Source organism: Equus quagga, chromosome 8 (genome assembly GCF_021613505.1).
Source record: "Equus quagga isolate Etosha38 chromosome 8, UCLA_HA_Equagga_1.0, whole genome shotgun sequence".
NCBI lineage: Eukaryota > Metazoa > Chordata > Mammalia > Perissodactyla > Equidae > Equus > Equus quagga.
The window spans coordinates 41,925,381-41,943,821 of record NC_060274.1 but is presented as its reverse complement, the minus strand read 5'-3'; the positions used below and the strand labels follow the sequence as shown (position 1 = coordinate 41,943,821).

General features: G+C 49.4%; 1 protein-coding gene and 1 long non-coding RNA gene across 2 annotated transcripts; both read left to right on the top strand.

The window, feature by feature from the left end:
• The first annotated feature begins 423 nt into the window (after positions 1-423).
• CCDC201 (coiled-coil domain containing 201) lies at positions 424-16,951 on the top strand. Its single transcript, XM_046669039.1, has 3 exons — positions 424-2,711; positions 12,297-12,740; positions 15,329-16,951. The coding sequence occupies exons 1-3, from the start codon at positions 2,454-2,456 to the stop codon at positions 15,413-15,415; spliced, it is 789 nt and encodes a 262-aa protein (XP_046524995.1). The 5' UTR covers positions 424-2,453; the 3' UTR covers positions 15,416-16,951.
• Positions 2,718-11,101, top strand: LOC124243449 (uncharacterized). The gene is made up of 3 exons (XR_006889668.1): positions 2,718-7,778; positions 8,625-8,723; positions 9,958-11,101. It is a non-coding gene; the product is annotated as an uncharacterized LOC124243449 (long non-coding RNA).
• Positions 16,952-18,441: the final 1,490 nt, after the last annotated feature.

Sequence of the window (18,441 nt, the reverse complement as noted above, 5' to 3'; positions counted from 1 at the left end):
ATTCAAAAGAAATTGACTTTTGTATATTAACCTTGTATCCTGCAACCTTGCTATAATCTCTTATGACTGTCCTCTCATCTGCAAATAAACACAGGTCGATTTCTTCTTTTCCAATGTGTATATCTTCTACTTCCTTTTTTTGTTTTTTTAATTATTTTTTTTTTAAAGATTGGCGCCTGAGCTAATAATTGTTGCCAATCTTTTTTTCTCTTTCTTCTCCCCAATGCTCCCCAGTACATTGTCGTATATTCTAGTTGTCAGTCCTTCTGGTTCTGCTCTGTGGGACGCCACCAGAGCATGACTTGATGAGCGGTACAAGGTCCACACCCAGGATCTGAACCAGCAAAGCCCTGGGTTGCTGAAGTGGAGTGCACAAACTTAACCACTTGGCCAGGGGGCCAGCCCCCTTCTATTTCCTTGCCCTGTCTCATTGCATTAGCTAGGACTTCCAGTACAATGTTGAAAAGCAGTGGTGAAAGGGGACATCTTTGCCTTGTTCCTCATCCTATTGGGAGAGCTTCAAGCTTCTCACCATTAAGTGTGATTTAGTTGTATGTTTCCTGTAGATGCTCTTTATCAAGTTGGGGAAATTCTCCTCTATTCCTGTTTACTGAGAATTTTTATCACGAATGGTGTTGGATTTTTGTCAAATGCTTTTCCTGCATCTATTGATATGATCATGGGACACTTCCGTAGCCTGTTGATGTCATAGATTACATTAATTGATTTTTGAGTGTTGAACCAGCCTTGTATACCTGGAGTAAATCCCACTTGATCATGGCATATATTTCTTCTTATACTTTGTTAGATTCAATTCGCTAATATTTTGCTGAGGATTTTTGCATCTATGTGCATGAGAGATATTGGTGTGTAGTTTTCCTTTCTTGTAACATCTTCATCTGGTTTTGGTATTTGGTAATGCTGGTGTCACAGAATGGGTTAGAAATGATTCCCTCTGCTTCTATCTTCTGGAAGATTGTAGAGAATTAGTATCATTTCTTCCTTGAATGTTCAGTAGGATTCACCAGTGAATCTGTGTGGACCTGGTGCTCTCTGTTTTGGAAGGTATTTTGACAGTTTATCTTTGCAAATTTTGATAATTTTAAAGCAGTTCTTTTGCTGTAGTATTTAGCACTTATTTGATTGCTAATGAAGTTTCCAGGTTTGTTCTTCTCTGTGGTGTTTTACAAACAGTACCAGCCATTAGCCTCTTATTTATAACTTGGGGTTAAAGGCAACTTTGAGCATATTGGTTGTGTCAAAACTGTGCTAAGAATATACATGTGGGATATGGGATTGTAAAGTCAATGGGCCACAGGAGTAGATGAGAATGATGCTTACAAGGAAAAAAGGTTATTATGCTCCCAGATCCTAGAGACTGGAGGTGTGGCATGCCACGCAGGGCCACATGAAGAAGCTCCTCAGTGGTCAGGAGGCCAAAAAGAGGAGTGGGAGGAGAGCTGAGGCCACAGCCTTTATTAAGGTTTTCACAGAAAAGGCAGGCCAGGTGAACAGTTTAGGACTGGCTGGTTTGAACAATTCTAGAGGGCTCTAAGCTATCGCAGTGGTCTCTAGTTGCCTGGCACCTGCCCTGGGGTGACTAAGGCAGAGGAATATTGCCTCCTGGGGACACAGACCAGAGAGGGGACGTCTGGCTTTGCGTTGGTCAGTTTGCATATCACAGGCATGCTCCCGCTGGGCCCTTTGCTGTCTCTAAGGAGTGGCTGGCCCAGGAGGGGCAGTCTCTTCCCAGCTAGAAAGGGTTTAGGACGTCAAAACATCATAACATACAGAAAATAAAAATGCATACAGTACAGAAACGACAAATAGTTCATTGTGCTGGAGTTCAGAAAAAGACACTGGCGTGAGGCGGGACTGGGGAACTCCGGTGGAGGATGGCGCCTGGCACAGCATGGGCAGGTATAGCGACTTGGTGCAGCGACTTGCTGAGTGTTTATCTCGTGCGGAGCATCGCACTGAAGATCTCCTACACGTGATCATAAAGCTCGGCGAGGTGGCTCTCATTGGCACCTTCAAAATGACCAGAGGCAGCTTCTGAACCAGCTCTTCCTATGCCGAGAGCATTGTTTGTGACCCGGAAGGCAGGTTTCAGCGTGGCAGACCAGCGGGCATGTGCGTGCCTGCAGCTTGGACCTGAATGATGCTAGGATTTGCCTCTCCAGGGCCTCACCTGCACAGTGAGGGGATTTGGGTTCCGTGGTGCAGAGCTGAGAGGGTCAGTAAAAAGACCGTGCGGTGGGCTCTCAGAAGGGACCTGGGCTTGGAGGGGGTGGGGCCAGTTGGCCTGGAGACCATGATGTGAGCCAGCCCCTCCCCCTGACCCCCACACTTCTCCCCAGAGGGCTGCCCAGTGTGCTGGGGAAGGGCACTGGTGACAGGTGACCCTATGTGCCAGACTTATGTGACTCTAGACACACAGTGCAGATTTCACAATGTTTTTACTCACAAACACACACAGAAGAGCCTTTCACTGTGCTCAAGGCAGTGTGCCCAAGTGCCAGGAAGTCAGGGGAACCCCGGGGTCAGGAGGTCAGGGGAACCTGGGGGTGGCGTGGTGCCGGAAGAAAACATCAGGACACTGGACAGCACGGTGTCCAGTGCGCCCACCTGACTCATACCAGGCCTTAGGACAAACTCTTTCCCTCTGTTGCTCTCAGTTTCCCCACCTGGAAAATGCTGGACTGAATCAGGTGAGCTTTACTTTCTAAAATTATTTACTAATTACGTGTTCTTTTTTGATAAAGTGAGACCGATTTGAGTGATGTTAAAATTTACCCATCATTCTGCCACCTAAATGTTACCGATGTTACCATTTCCATGAATCTCTTTTTGGACGTGAGTGTGTGGCTGTGGTACACGTATATGTAACATTTGAAATGGGCTCACACTATACTGTCTGTTCTGCAGCCTTTTCTCATTTAATGTTTGATGAACATCTTGTCTAGAGTGTGTGTGTTTACATACACATGCACACAGATGTGTACATGTAGGCACACGTACACACACGTGTTTACACAGATTATTGGCTGCAGGGTGTTGTGTCCTTGGACATGTCCTGACTTATTTACTCAGTGTCCTCTTCCTGGCTATGTGCACTGATCCTACTGGGGCTCTTAAAGCTGACGGTCCATGGATGTCATAACAGGAAAAGTATGCTGGCTTGGTCTACCTCCCGGTCATTCCTATAAGTGGACTTGCTCCTTCACAGGCCGTGCACACTCTCGGGCATCTTGCATTGAGGCTGACTTGCGCTGCAGAAGCGCTGTGCCCACCGTGATCCCAGCGGCAGGGTGGGGAGGGCTCCTGTCTGCCACCCGCAGCACCGGAACCCAGAGCGGTTCTCTGGCTTTGATGGCCTATGCGAACAGCATGGGGATGGGTCCCATGGAGGCCCCTGCCTCTGACAATCGCCTCAACACTCTTCTGAGCTTCAGTCAGGCCCCCGGGATTCAGGGATCTCAAGGGTTTAGGATATTGTCTCAATTTACAGAGAAAAAGAGAGAACAAGTGACAAGTGACAAAATCCATTTGCCCGAAATCACACAGTGACTTAGTGCAAAGTTCAGATGAATAATACTTTTTTAAAATACTAGAAGAGCAGCAAGAGCAAAGAGCACTGATTTGGGAGCCAGACAGTCTGGGTTCTTGTCTGGGTTCTCTTAAGCACCACTAAATGACCTCGAACAGTTACCCCACCTCTCTGGGCTCAGTCTTCCCCTCCTGGAAATGGGGGTAACAAAAATGTTGCTTTGGGGTCCTCACGAGGCTGAGATCGCATCCAAGAACACTCACGGAGAGCGCATTCAGGTTGGCAGTATTGCTAGCTTCTCCACTGCTTTCTCTCTTTAGACCCACGCCCCCAAAGGCTTAGGGCTGGCAGGAGGTCAGTACGGATTAAATTGCTGGTAGCCAGCCCTGGTGGTCTAGTGGTTAAGATTCAGCACTCACCCTGCCTCGGCCCGGGTTTATTTCTAGTCAGGGAACCACACCACCCATCTGTTGGTTGTCATACTGTGGCAGGTGCCTGTTGCTGTGATGCTGAAAGCTATGGCGCTGGTATTTCAAATGCCAGCAGGCTCACCCACAGTGGCCAGGTTTCAGCAGAGCTTCCAGACTAAGACTAGGAAGAAGGACCTGGCCACCCAATTCTGAAAAAACTGGCCATGAAGGCCCTGTGACTAGCAGCGGAGCATGGTCTGGTACGGCGCTGGAAGATGAGAGGACGGCACAGCAAGACCGGGCAGGGTTCTGCTCTGCTGTGCACAGGGTTGCTAGAGTCAGAATCGACTCAACAGCACTAACGACAAAAATGTTCCCAGTACTCTGTGGTAGCATTACCATTCATTAATGAAGCATCACCTGCGAGTTGTTAGAAATGCCACTTATGAGTCCCCATGCAGAGCTCCTCATCAGAAACTGGGGCTGGCAAAGCACAGGGCTCCAAGAGGACCTGCAGGGGGTTCCGATCAGCTTAGTCTGAGAACCACTGCATGAAGGCTCTGAGGAGCTCTCAGCAGTGGAAGGGCCTTTGGAGTTGGAGAGTTGTGGGTCACTCAGCTTTCCTCCCTTCCCACTCTGCCCTCAGGACATCACATGGAATATCTGGTCTCGGGGGCCTTGGGGACTAAGCTGGGGTGATGATCTCCACTCCTTTAGGTTATTGTGACAATGTGGGTAAACATTTGGCCCATAGCAATTGCACCAGGGATGGCTCCTTGTTTGGGAATCCACAGGCACCCAGCGGCCCTGACTTCCTAAAGGCAGAACACACACACTCAGGTGCCCAGCGAGGAACCCACCAGGTGGAAACCCTCAGGGCTCAGCCTGCCCTGTGCGCGGCCCTGCGCCTGCGCCGCCACGGGGTCATTAGGGGGAGGCAGGCACAGGTGGTCTCTTGCACACCTGCCCCAGCCTGTGGTGGGGACGCTGTGGGTACTTCAGGGCGCTGGGGCTCACCTGACACAGCGGCTCTCCAAGGGGTTCCGTCCTCACCAGAAGCAGGATGAAGCTCAGAGCACAGGTAGGCGAGGGCAGGATGGGGCGTCAGGGCTGCCTGTGGGCGCAGGTAGGTGGGGAAGGTTGAGGTGGAGCCGTGGGGCAGGAGGTGTGTGGTGTGCGCCTGGGGCAGCCTGGGGCCTACGTAGGCCAGGACAGGACAGGACAGGGTTTGGGGGCACGGCGGGTGCCCGAAGCCTGAGGCACAGGTAGGCGGGGAGGGGCACTCCATGCAGCCCCAGGTGGGGATCCCGGGGCGGGAGGCCCTGTTGGCCCCGTGGGCCCCATTGGCCCCATTGGCCCAGTGCTGGAGCAAGGCAGCTGCCCTGGTCTGGCCCACGCTCTGGGTTGGGCAGGCCTCACACTGGCACTCAGGAGCCTCCTGGTCCTAGCCTGAGTTGCTAAACGATGCCCCTTGTCAGGCATCCCTTGCCCACCCTTCCGGTCTGTGCCCCGAGCCCCGCGCCCCCACCCCCCTGTGCCCGGAGCCCAGGACCGCAGCGCCAACCCAGCAACATCAGAGGGGATCCTACGCCTGCCCAGGCACCTGGCACCCCTGCGCCTCCTCCCCCATCCTCTCCCCGCATTGTCTGGGAGCCCACAGCGCTGGGTCTCAGGCCCTTCCGGGGAAAGCCTGGAGGCCAAGGGGACCAGTTGCCCCAGGGCGTCGTGGCTGAGGAGGCCATGGATGCAGCGCTCCAGCTGCGAAATGAAAATCAGGGAGCGGAATTAGGTAACGGTCCCCAGGTGAAGTTCAAAACCTGCCTTTCACAACGCTGCTTTGTGGCTCCCCAGGCACCCACCGGATCGTGACCCCTCAACCACTTCCCCCGAGTCAGGGCATCCTGGGCGGCCTTCTGCTCTCCCTGTGCCTGGGTCTCTTCATCAGACAAATAGAGATTCTCTCTCCTCCTTTTCATTTGTAAATATGTAATACCTTCCCATGGTTTCAAAGTAAAACATATGCAGGTTTACGGCCCTGCCCACCTCTGCCCAGGCCCGCCATAAGTAAACAGCATTTTTAGCTTCTTCTAGAACTTCTTTAGATTCCTATTTTTCCTCAGTTTGCACAGAAGACTCTACTCAAAACATAGCCATCTTTCCTCATGCGTGTATATTACAAAAGCATTTGTGTATAAAGAACGGTTGAGGGCCGTTTCCCGTTTATCTGTTAAGTTGTTGCTTTTCCTAGATTTTAGGAAGGTTAGCCCCTTGTTCGTCTTTTATAGAAATTGCCGTTTGTCTTTTTTCACTTAGTATGTCACTTTTTTTTTCTTTTTTTGGGGGGCTTTGCAGAAGTTTGAAAACATTCTATTTGGTTGAACTTGTTCTTTTCTTTCATGGCTTCTGTGTTGTGAGTTATCGGAAAGCCTTACTTCTGACAAACTTACAGAAGAACCCACCCATATTTCCTTCCAACACTTTTGTAGCTTTGTTTCTTACATTTAAATCTTATATGCATTTGGGATTTATCTTGGTGAATGATATAAGAGCCCAACTTTGTTTCAGATTTTTCAAAATTATTGTTTTTTTCTAGTAATCTAGGAATTTTTAAAGAGTAGAATATTCAGTCCCTTGTCATTTATTTTAGTATAACACATAAGGTAGGGATGTGGCTTTACTGTTGTTTTGGGGTTTGTTTCCCAAGTGACCAGTCAGAACAACAGGTAATGAGAGAGAGAGACTCTCTCCCTCCATCACCTGAAGGCCCGTCTTTCCCCACAGGTGTGTCTAGCTCATCTGTTCTGAGAATCTATTTGTAAAACGAACTGTTTTATCTGGAAGATTTCAATATGTTACAATGTTATTGAAAAACATATCAGATGAGCAACATTTAATATTGGTTCTTAGTTCACTTTCATAAATAGGCTAGTTAAGTACCTCCTGCTAATAAGAAAATAGACTTCTGTTACCTTGTCATTTCTTTCTTCTCCGAGTCCCACATTTCTCCTCCCCCGTTTCTTTACTTCACTCTGAGCTCCTGGTCCCTGTTTGAAGTAGAATGACTCCCACTCTCCTCTGACAAATGCTAATTATCTGTCATGGAATTTGGGTCATTTCTCTTCTTTTTCTCCATGATCTAGCATGAGCTAAAAAAAAAAGTGAATTATCCCCACTTTCTACTTTATTTCTATTTCTCCTTATTTCTCCTTGGATTTTGCTCCCTGAATGTCGATGCTATACCGTCTGGTGCAAAGGTAATGATAACAGAAAAGCATTTTGGCTTCTATTTTTTATTCCTCTGTGCTTTTGTTTTTAGTCTTGTTTAATGTATCTTGCCATGAATTTAGCCTTTTCCGATATAAAGATGGAAGTCCCTGCATTTTTTCACTTTTATGTCCTTGGGTTTCTTTGCCGTCATCCTACTCTGGGACTTTCTGAAGCACTTAGCTTTGGGGCAGCCTACTGGATACAGTGTAGAGTTGGATTTGCTCCCCGATCTGCTGTGCGAGTCTTTTAATAGGTGACTTTATTTGCCTTTATTGACATGGCAAATGTTTGACCTTTAGTTCCCCAAAGAAGATCTACAGATGATAACTAAGATGATCAACATCGTCATTACAGAAACTCAAAACCACTATGCAAATAAGATACCACTACTCGCCTATTAGAAAACAAAAATTTTTTAAAAAATGAAAAACTAACAAACCAAACGCTGGTGAGGGTGTGAGGTCTCTCATACCTGGCCAGTGGGATTGAAGAATTGGGCGGCCACTTTGGAGAACAGTTTGGCAGTTTCTGATGTCAACTCATTCTCTGGAGTAAGTTTTATTTTTCAGGTTATTTATAGTTGACATTAATCAATTTCTAAGGGTTTTGCTAAAGCAAATGATGTACTAAAATGGCCACGAGGCCAAGTGGTTAAGTTCGCACCTTCCGCTTCAGTGGCCCAGGGTTTCACCTGTTTGGATCCTGGGTGTGGACATGGCACTGCTCATCTAGCCACGCTGAGGCAGTGTCCCACATAGCACTACCAGAAGGACTACAACTGGAATATACAACTATGTACTAGGGGGCTTTGGGGTGAAGAAGAAAATGACCCTGAGAGCCACATAGTGGAAGCTCCATAAATGGTCATGATTGACTCATCCTCCTAGGCGGAGGGAGCGCACCTCCTTGCTTTCTGGCCCAGCACGAGGGGTCTTGGTGTGTGAAGGCTGACCTGGGCAGACGGGGACTTCTCCAGCTCCGGTCCACAGCTTGTCCCAGCTGCTTACCTGCTTCAGGTCATGCAGCCCACCTGGGCTGAATCTCCTCTCAGTTACTTGATGAAGATCGTACTTACATTAGAAGAATGCAATGAGAAATCAATACAAACAGGTTTTGGAAGTTCCAGCACACTCCATGGAATAAATGTTTTCATGGAAAACACTCCCTAGACTGTGTTTTTAGAACCTCTTCTCCCTTGTCCTCATTCTAAGGCCCTTTGGGAAATTTGAACACCTAACTCGGTTCTCATGCTATCTCATTGTACCACACTCAAATATTCTATTTTAGATGTTTTGTTCAAAAGAGTAGTGATGAGGAAAGTCGTCAATGGTGTGAAAAACTATACAACAAGGCATCATGATTCCATTTATGAAAATATGAACTTTTCTTCTTTATAGCAAGGAAGCGTATTCCATGTTTGTTTGTGGATACGCACCAGAAGAATATCTTTGAGGAAATTGCTAATGGCCATTACCTATGGGGACTAGGACAGGAAGGTGAGTGGACTGGAAGGACTCTCTGGTTTTACTTATTTCTCTGCTGTCTAACTGTCAGTTAGGAAATGAAGGCTGTGTGTGAGCCCCGCAGCCCCTGCCCTACGTCCCTCACCAGGCTGGAGGTGGGGGTGGGTCCTGGGGGAGGGTTCCACTTAGAGTTGATGCAGAAACCGTGACAGAGAGCTGGCTTGGGGAGAAACAGGACTCCTGTCCCAGAGTGATGTGATGCTCTTCTCATTCTGTGTCCAGTCATCGGCGCTCTGCAGATGTGAGGAGAGTGTGGGGGCTTTGTGTGGGGAAGGGCAGCCACAGGGTAGGGGCCTCGGGCTCCGGAAACGCTGTCCCTTCTCTTATAGTCAGCCTCTAAGCTGGCCCTCAGTGACCCTCGCCTCCAGGCAGCCATGCATTGCAGGGTTCCCCTCCCACGCTGAATAAGGCTGACTGCTATAACCAATAGGTTTTGCAGAAATGATTGTGCAACCTCTGAAGGCAGGTCATGGAAAGACTTTCTAGCCTCCATGCTGTGCTTTTTGTTTAGTGTGTTTGTTTGTTTTTTTTTTGTTTTGGCACCTGAGCTAACATCTGTTGCCAATCTTTTTTTTTTTCCTTCTTCTCCCCAAAAGCCCCCAGTACATAGTTGTATATTCTAGCTGTAGGTCCTTCTGGTTGTGCTATTTAGGACGCCACCTCAGCGTGGCTTGATGAGCGGTGCCATGTCTGTGCCCAGGATCCGAACCTGCAAAACCCTGGGCCACCAAAGGGGAGCGTGTAGACCCAACCATGCAAACTTGGCCATGGGGCTGGCCCCTATGCTGTGCTTTTTGGGACTGCCCACTCTGGAGGACGCTTAGCCAGCCCACGGAGGGGCCAAGCAGGAAGGGACGGAGGCCTCTTGCCAGGTGTGTGAGTTGTGAGCCACCTCACATGCTGATCCTCCAGCCCCAGTCAAGCCTTCAGGTGACTGCAGCCAAAGCCTGATGGTGACCCCAAGATGGAACTGCCCAGCAAGCTGCTCCCACATTCCTGATCCACAGAGACCAAGATTACAAATGTTTGTTTTAGGCCACTAAATGTCGGTGTGATTTGTTATGTAACAAATGATAACCAATACACTTTCCCACTGCTTTGGGTCAACGTTCCATGTATTCTTTGTTCTAAGAGAAGTTGAGCTCTTTATCAGTTCAACATCATTAATGTACTTTTCATTTGTGCTTTCCCCAAAATTCGCTGCCAGATTCTCCTCTTCATGCACAAATATGTATCACGAATTCAAGGAAAGCAAAGTGGCAGTGTCATCACCCCAAGCAGAAGCCAGCCCTGGGCAGATGGCACCTGGAGGAGGCAACCCTCAGCCTTGGCCTGGGCCTGGAGGGGACTGTTATCAAGGCTGCTGATGTGCTTTTCCTGAGTTTCCTCACGTGAGCCCTGGTTCTTGCTGACTGCTGGCCCTGTCTGGGCAGTCGGATGCAGTTGCTACTCCTACAGGATGAGCAGGCTTCTGGAAAGGGCAGAATCATTCCCTTTGGAACATTTTATTCTCTTGCTCTTTAAGTAAAGTTCTAGTTCCTCCTACACCCTGTGTGACAACGGCTTTCTTAACAGTTTTAGGTGTCCTTGCTTCAAAAGGACATTGTAACAGGAAACTGTTACTCCTACTGCCGAAAACTGAATGCACGAGATTGTCTCGTTAGAGTCGGATTCAATATTCCCTGGCTACTGTGAAGGATGCTGTGGGGCACATGGTGTGCAGGTCTCTGCACTGTGAAGGATGCTGCAGGGCACACAGGGCTGCAGATCTCTCTACTATGAAGGATGCTGCAGGGCACATGGGGTGCAGGTCTCTCTACTATGAAGGATGCTGCGGGGCACACGGGGCTGCAGGTCTCTGCACTGTGAAGGATGCTGCAGGGCATATGGGGTGCAGGTCTCTGCACTGTGAAGGATGCTGCGGGGCACATGGGGCTGCAGGTCTCTGCACTGTGAAGGATGCTGCAGGGCACATGGGGCTGCAGGTTTCTGCACTGTGAAGGATGCTGCAGGGCACATGGGGTGCAGGTGTCTCTCTGAGATTCTATTATCAGCTTCTATGGATGTAGACCCAGAAGTGGAAGAGCTGTATCACATGGCAGTTCTATTTTTAATTTTTTGAGGAACATCCATACTGTTTTCCATAGTGGCTGCACCAATTTCCACTCCCACCAGCAGTGCACAGAGGTTTCCTTTTCTCCACGTCCTCATTACCATTAGTATAGTATAACCACTTGTTATCTCTTGTCTTTTCGATGACAGCCATTCTAACAGGTGTGAGGTGATATCTCATGTGGCCTTGATTTGCATTTCCCTGATGATGCGTGACGTTAAGCACCTTTTCATGTACCTGTTGGCCATTTGTATGTCATCTTTAGAGAAATATCTATTCAGGTCCTTTGTCCATTTTTTTTTATGAGGAAGATTGACCCTGAGCTAACATTGGTGCCAACCTTCCTCTATTTTTTGTGTGGGACGCCTGCCACAGCATGGCTTGATGAGTGTTGCGTAGGTCCACACCCAGGATCCAAACCCATGAAGGCTGGGCTGCTGAAGCAGAGCGCGCAAACCTAACCACTGTGTCACCAGGCCAGCCCCCTTTGCTCATTTTTAATTGGATTATTTGTGGGTTTTTTGCTATTGAGTTGTGTGAGTTCCTTGTATATTTTGGATATTATCCTTGTATCAGATTTGCACTTTGCATATATTTTCCTCCATTCCATAGGTGGGATGCAACATTAAATTAAAAGTCCTACATTACTTTGAAAGTCACCTCAATTGGTAATGAATTGGCTAGATGCACTGCAATGTTAATTAGCAGTGTGGATTAATGTATATGTTTAAAAGATAGATGAGCGCTCCTTACAAAGAAACAATGAAACTGCTAAATCTGCTGCCAAATCGTTGTGATGTGAAAACCTCAAGGAGCGCTGCAGAGACCAGCACCTTATGATGACAGTAAAAATATTTGCCAAGTACAGTTTGTCAGCATCTGAAAAAAGGCTGTGAGTACAGGAGTGGAAATGGCTTAATTGAGGCTTTATTTTGGAGGAGAAAAATTGGCCGCGATGGAATTGCTACAATCTGTCACGGGATTGGGGATATTCAGTTTTCCAAAAACATCTTATCTCCACCCCCGTCAGCACTTTGTACAAAAAACTGCTGCATTCGCCAAGAGTTTTGCTTTTTTATGTTGAGTTTAAATGTTAAGATGATATCATTGACAACATTTTGCACTTTTCTTCTTGAAAAAATATTTTCACCTGAAAGTCATCTGTTCTTCAATCCCATCCTTATAAAACACATTTTTGACTGACGCTTAAAGTTTCGACCAAAAAAAGACACACCTGGAGGGGAGGCAGGCCCAGCAGGCAGTGTCTAGCCCTGTGCGGGGTTTCCTGGACCGCTGGCTCCCTGCTGGGGCACAACTGGAAGGTCATCTCTAGGTGGTCTAACTCCGGGGGAATGTGCCCGTGGGGTTAGTGCCTGGCCCAGGCTCGGCTCCCTGAGACCTTCTAGGACAACCTCTGTGCTTTGTCTTGACAGTTCCCCGAGTCGGGCTCCTCTGAGGATGGGAGCCCTTCTTCAGTGACGCGTTGGCCGTCCTCCAGACCCATTCTAAAGCGCAGCACTGCCCAGAGCAGGCACAGGAGGCCATCGGGCCAGGTCCCCTACTGGCAGGGAAGGGGCCCTGCACGTGGGTCCCTGTTGCCTGCACGCTATTCCTGGGACCTGTCGTCCTCCTCAGCCGCCCTCCAAGAGAGGCGGCTTTCCACGGTCGGGGCCTCAGGGGAATCCACTGGGAGGCTAGAGCCCGACTTGGACCCCTGGGATCCTGGGGAGGACCCGCTTGAGCCAGCCTCGGTCACCCACCAGCGTCAACAGAGGGAGTCCCCCCCAGCGAGGAGCCGGCCACGGAAATTGGGACTGCCTGGGATCCCAGACACAGCCAGGAGGCAGCGTCGGGACCTGGAGAAGCTGGCAGCTGAGGTAGGCCCCCAACCCCAACCATGACCCCTCTCTGTCTCACCCGCCCCCCAGCCCCACCCCCGGGAGCTCTGGGTGCCCGGCCAAGACCCAGCCAGGAGGCGGTTGGGAGGGTGAGCACCACACTTCCCTCCCTGGTGGGCCCCGGGGCCTGGGATCTTTCTGACTCAGAATATTTTGAGTATTAACCCCTTATCAGATACATGATTTGTGCATATTTTCTCCCATTCTGTGGGTTGCCTTTTCGCTCTGTTGATGGTTTCCTTTGCTGCCCAGAAGCTTTTCAGTTTGATGCAGTCTCACTTGATTTTTGCTTTGTTGCCTTTGCTTTTGTGTCAAATCCAAAAATCATCGTCAAGACCAATGTCAAGGAGCTTTCGTCCTCTGTTTTCTTCTAAGAGTTTTATGGTTTCAAGTCTTACATTCAAGTCTTTAATCCATTTTGAGTTAAGGTGTTTTTTTAAAGATTGGTGCCTGAGCTAACAACTATTGCCAATATTCTTTTTTTTTTTTTTTCCTGCTTTTTCTCCCCAAATCCCCCAGTACATAGTTGTATATTTTAGTTGTGGGTCCTTCTAGTTGTGGCATGTGGGACACTGCCTCAACATGGCCTAACAAGCAGTGCCATATCCGCGCCCAGAATCCCAACTGGTGAAACCCCGGGCCACTGAAGCAGAGCGCACGAACTTAACCACTCGGCCATGGAGCCGGCCCAGAGTTAATTTTTGTGTATGGTGTAAGATAGTGGTCTCATTTCATTCTTTTGCATGTGGCTGTCCAGTTTTCCCAACACCATTTATTGAAGAGACTGTCCTCTCTCCATTTTATGTTCTTGGTTCCTTTGTCTTAAATTAATTGACCATATATGTGGGGGTTTATTTCTGGGCTCTCTCTTCTGTTCCATTGGTCTATGTATCTATTTTTATGCCAGTACCACGCCGTTTTGATTACTATGGCTTTGTAATATAGTTTGAAATCAGGACGTGTGATGCCTCCAGCTTTGTTCTTCTTTCTCAAGACTGCTTTGGCTATTTGGGGTCTTTTGTGGTTCCATACAAATTCTGGGATTTTTTTTTCTTCTGTGAAAAAATGCCATTGGAATTTTGATAGGCATTGCACTGAGTCTGTAGATTGCTTTGGGTGTATGGACATTTTAACACCATTAATTCCTCCAATCTGTGAGCATGGACTATCTTTTCGTTTTTTTGTGTCATCTTCCGTTTCCAGTGGTTTTTCTCTTTCCTCCCTTGCCTTTCATTCCTCTTCTTCAGAGAGTCGTCCTGTCCTGCCTTCCCTGGTGACAGCAGGATGACTTGACTTTCCAGGAACACTCATCCCCATAAGTTCCCTTCGGGGGACTTCCCCCTCTTCTTGGCTTCGCTCGCCATTTGGGGTCACTGTTCGTGGGGGCTTCTGAGGCGGCCCTCGGTGCCCTGCCACATTCCGTAGCTGTGCCTGGTCCCAGTTGGGAGGCAGGCCTTGCAGAGCTGATGTGAAGCTCCACGTGCGTTCCTGGGTGGGACCTGGTGTGGGGGCTGCCTCTCCGCTGCAGGTCACCTGCCTCTTCTTGCTGATCAGTTTCCCCACAGGGCTAATGTTCCACCTGCTGCCAGGAGAGGCATGAGCCTGGCTGGAATATTCTACAACTGAGGAAGAGAGGGGGCCTGCAGGTGTCACTGTGGGGTGGAGGTTGTCACAAAACTCCACCTGCCCCCAGCTGAGCCTGGGTCCTCAGAGACAGTGCCATCCCTGGGCCCACACGGCCCCTCCGTGCAGACCAGAGCCCATCTTCCTCAGTTGCTGGGACAGACATGTGACCCCTCCATCACACCAGCTTCTCCAGCTCTTCCTCTTACCCCTGTGGGTTTGCTTCTACTTGTACACTTTCGGGGTGTTACGACCCTGCTTTGCAATAGGCCTGCCATCAGTGGCTGCCAGACCCCAGCCTTCTTCCCTTCCACCTCCCACCCTGTCCTCTGAGACCCAGGCTGGCGCACACCGCGCCTGCTGTGTCCCCAGTCTCTGGTTTCTAGCAGCCTGAGTCCTCATCTTGTTCAGTAGCAGGTCATCATGCCCCATCTTCCCCATGGTGTCCCGGGGCCCAACCTTCCTTCCTTCCCTGAGTAGCCCCTGGGAGAGGGGCTCCAAAGAACACAGCTGGGAAGTTGCCTCAGGTAGACGCTCCATCTACACGTGCCCACCCTGTGCAGCCCTCGTGTTCCCAGCACACGCCTGGCTGGCCCCTCCTTGTCCCTGTGCCATCCCCAGTGACCTCTCTTTGCCCTTGTCAGACCTAGCTCCTCAGGTCCTAACCCCATCTGCTTGCATACTCATCTGTCCCCATGCCGAGACTCGGCCCTCTAGGCAGTTGCCGGCTCCATTTTGGGGTCACGGTGCCTGGCCTGTGGAGGCAGAACCGTGCAGGGCGGGCCACCGGCTCTGGCTTGCGAGGCATGGATGGTGCCCGAGAGCCTGACCAGTGCAAGGGTCTGCAGCCCTGGGTGGGCATCTGCTTACTCTGCAGCTCATCTCTAGCAGAGGCAAGTGCTCCTGCAGAGTCGACCTTCTCAGAGATGCTTTTCTTCCAACAGATGGAGCGAGTGAGGCAGTGGGAGATCCGCCTTCTTCAGAACATTGAAGAAGCCGTCCAGCACGAACTCACCATCGACGACGACTGAGTGCCTGGCACAGGGGCCAGGAAGCGAACGTGCACAGGAGCCGCTCCCCAGCCGGACTTGCCCCTCTATCTGTGAACACCGTGCCCTCAGGGCTTGCCCCACGTCCAGCCTTGACCTCTGTGTGCCTCTCCGGTGAGGTGGGGGGAACTTGGTGAAGATCTCCTCACTCAGATCTGAAATGTAGCTCTCAGAGGCACCAACTGAGAAGAGGGTACAGGGGGCAGAGGTGCAGACAGGTGAGGTGGGAGCTCACAGTGCCACGCCCGGGGTACCCAGAAAAGTGATGTAATCCCCCCACCCTGCCTGCGTCCTCCACCCGTGTAGGGAGCCTTCTACTCTGGGATGACATGAGGACATAGGGAACAGGACAATGTTATGCAGTGACCCGCCCACCCACTGGCAAGGCCTGGGGCTTCACACTAGTGGGCCATAGGGTGTCGCTGTGGGAAAGGCCCAAAGCCATGGCCCGTGACTAGAAGGCGCTCTGGGGGTCTGTGGGCACTGGTTTTGTTTTTTTAGTGGGGAGGGAGGGGGGGCTAGAAGGATATAACCTCCTGCAGTAGCACGGGACCAACTCCTGCCCCGTCCTCTCCAGTGTTGAGCTCACTGCTTTAAATAAGGATCCCACTGAAGGGATGGAGGTGCTGCTGACCGCGTACCGTAAGGAAGAAGAGACGGGTACCCAGGGGCTTCAGTTAACATGGAAAACCAACATCAAACCTCCCAGGTCCGAACATGTCAGACACGTCTTTTTGTGGGCACGTCATGGTTATAAACAGAGTTAGATTTTATCTTGTAAATGTTTTCATCCCCACTTTATCTAAAAAAATTTTTCCCCCTTCTAAAAACCAAGAATACTTACATTTCCAGTCGCATCCTGTGCCTCCTCCAGGGCCCCTCCTCCAGGCCTGTTGGCCATGGCCTGACTTTTCTCAGGGATGCAGCTAGAGCTTATTGCTGGAGCAGAATCAAACGGAGCACCCTAAACAGAAGCTCAGGCTGGATGGAAACCACAGGGCACGGGAGATCCTATGGGCAGGTGAGGTTAGCATGCCGTGTTCTAAGAGATGGGTGAAGTCTCACTCTCGAGCCACAGGATGGGCAGAGAACTCCAGACCCAGAACTGGTTCTCCCTGGAACCTCATCTGCATTTCTTTAGAGGTTTCCAGAAAAGAAGGAATGAGGAAATTCTTCACAAGAGGGGTTAGATGCAGGCTGGGGGCTGCATTTATTGGGATGGTTATGTCACATTTCATCTGCTGATGTTGTATGTGTGGATGAAGTTATTGACGAGGTAGTATGTTTCAACATTTGTAAGTTTACGAGCTAATTCCTCCTTTATACGCTATCAACTTGCTTTTTCCTTTGTGATAATTATCAGGCTTTTAAAAATGATAACAGTTTAATTTTTCAAATAAAAAGGATAAAGAAGCAGAAAAACTCCTGTAACTGCATAACATAGACATAAATGCTTTAGGGTAATTCTATCCCATCTTTATTATTAAAAATAAAATGTTTTTTAGAATTATTTCCAAAGTCTGCGTTTGGTGCAAAGTGATTCGGATATTATGATTCAGTGATATCTCTGTCGGGTTCACACTTTGAAAAGTTCAGATTCAGAATGAGTCCAGAGAGGAAGAGAGGTAATGTAGGGCCTTTGGGGAACTTGTTCTTGAAAGATTGGGAATTACAGGTACTTGGGAGAAAGTTTTACGGTAAGGTAATTTCTTAGACGTTTATGTTGCATTGTCTCTCGTGTATTAACAAAATGGCTTATATTTACACAATGGAGCATATGGAAGTATCCATAGGCCCTTGAGTTAAAGTGTTTAAATTGCAATTCTCTTGGATATTTCACAAATAAAACAGCATGGATTGAGAACATGTTCCGTCCACAGGAAGATGCCAGAGAAGCAGAGACTGGAACAGTGTCTCAGGGAGGAATTGTGAAATGATGTAATGCCACACAAGAAATACCCAGCCAATAAACGATGTCTTAGAAATTAAAAATATAACAGAAATGAATAATTCCATAGCAGCATTGGAAGATAAAATTAAGGTGGGCCCTAAATCTAATGACACAGTGAAGAAGACACAGACGCAGAGGGGAAGCCACATGAAGACAGCGGCAGAGATTGGAGCGATGCAGCCACAAGCCCGGGATACCTGGAGCCACCAAAAGCTGGAAGACACAAGGCCCTCTGCTAGAGCCTCTGGCAGGAGCATGGCCTTGCTGACACCTTGATTTCAGATTCCTGGTCTCTAGAAATGTGAGAGGATACGATTCTGTTGTTTTAAGTCCCCCAGATTGGGGCACTTTCTTACAGGAGCCCCAGGAGACTAACTCAAGCACTTACGTGGTCATCCTGTTCGTTCATTCATCATTCGGTGAATTTCTGTGGAGTAGATGAGTGAAAAGAACAGCCTCCCTGCCCTCAGTTTACTTTCCAACAAGGAATCAGGGAGCAGGACAGACAAAACCTGGGCGTTGTGGGAGTCTGAGGAGGGGATGGTCTGGGAGAGCACAGTGGCAGGGCCGCAGGCTAGTTTTAAAGACAGAAGTGAAGGGGCCCCTTGGGGAAGCTGACATCTGAGCAAAGACTCAGAGAAGCGAGTGAGCTCGGCGGGGTCCCACAGGGAGACCCCTCGCTCGATCCCAGTTGGGAGCAGGTCTGGGGTGTCTGGGGGCAGCCGGGAGTCCATGTGGATGGAGCAGCCTATGTAGCAGAGAACAGGGGCAGCGTCAGCCTGTGGAACACCTGGTGGGCGGCTGAGACCCACCCCCCCACTCATTTACATGAGCTGAGGGCCACCGCAGGTTTTGAGCAGAGAAATCACGGTCCAAGTGGCGTTTTAGAAGAACCACTCTGAGAATAGACTGGGCAGGCAGATTCAGTGACCGGAATGCTCAGGGGGCTCCTGCCACAGCCTGTAACCCTTGGGAGGGACAACAGGCTGGACCAGGATGGGACCCATGGAGGTGAGGGGCGGCCAATGCAGGTGACTGGGAAGATGGAGTCAACAGA

Excerpts from the sequence above, each read along its gene's own strand:
- CCDC201 (XM_046669039.1), top strand. The coding sequence starts at position 2,454 with ATGTTTTTACTCACAAACACACACAGAAGAGCCTTTCACTGTGCTCAA. Across the intron at positions 2,712-12,296 it reads AAAATGCTGGACTGAATCAG|TTCCCCGAGTCGGGCTCCTC; the intron begins GTGAGCTTTACT and ends TTGTCTTGACAG. Across the intron at positions 12,741-15,328 it reads TGGAGAAGCTGGCAGCTGAG|ATGGAGCGAGTGAGGCAGTG; the intron begins GTAGGCCCCCAA and ends TTCTTCCAACAG.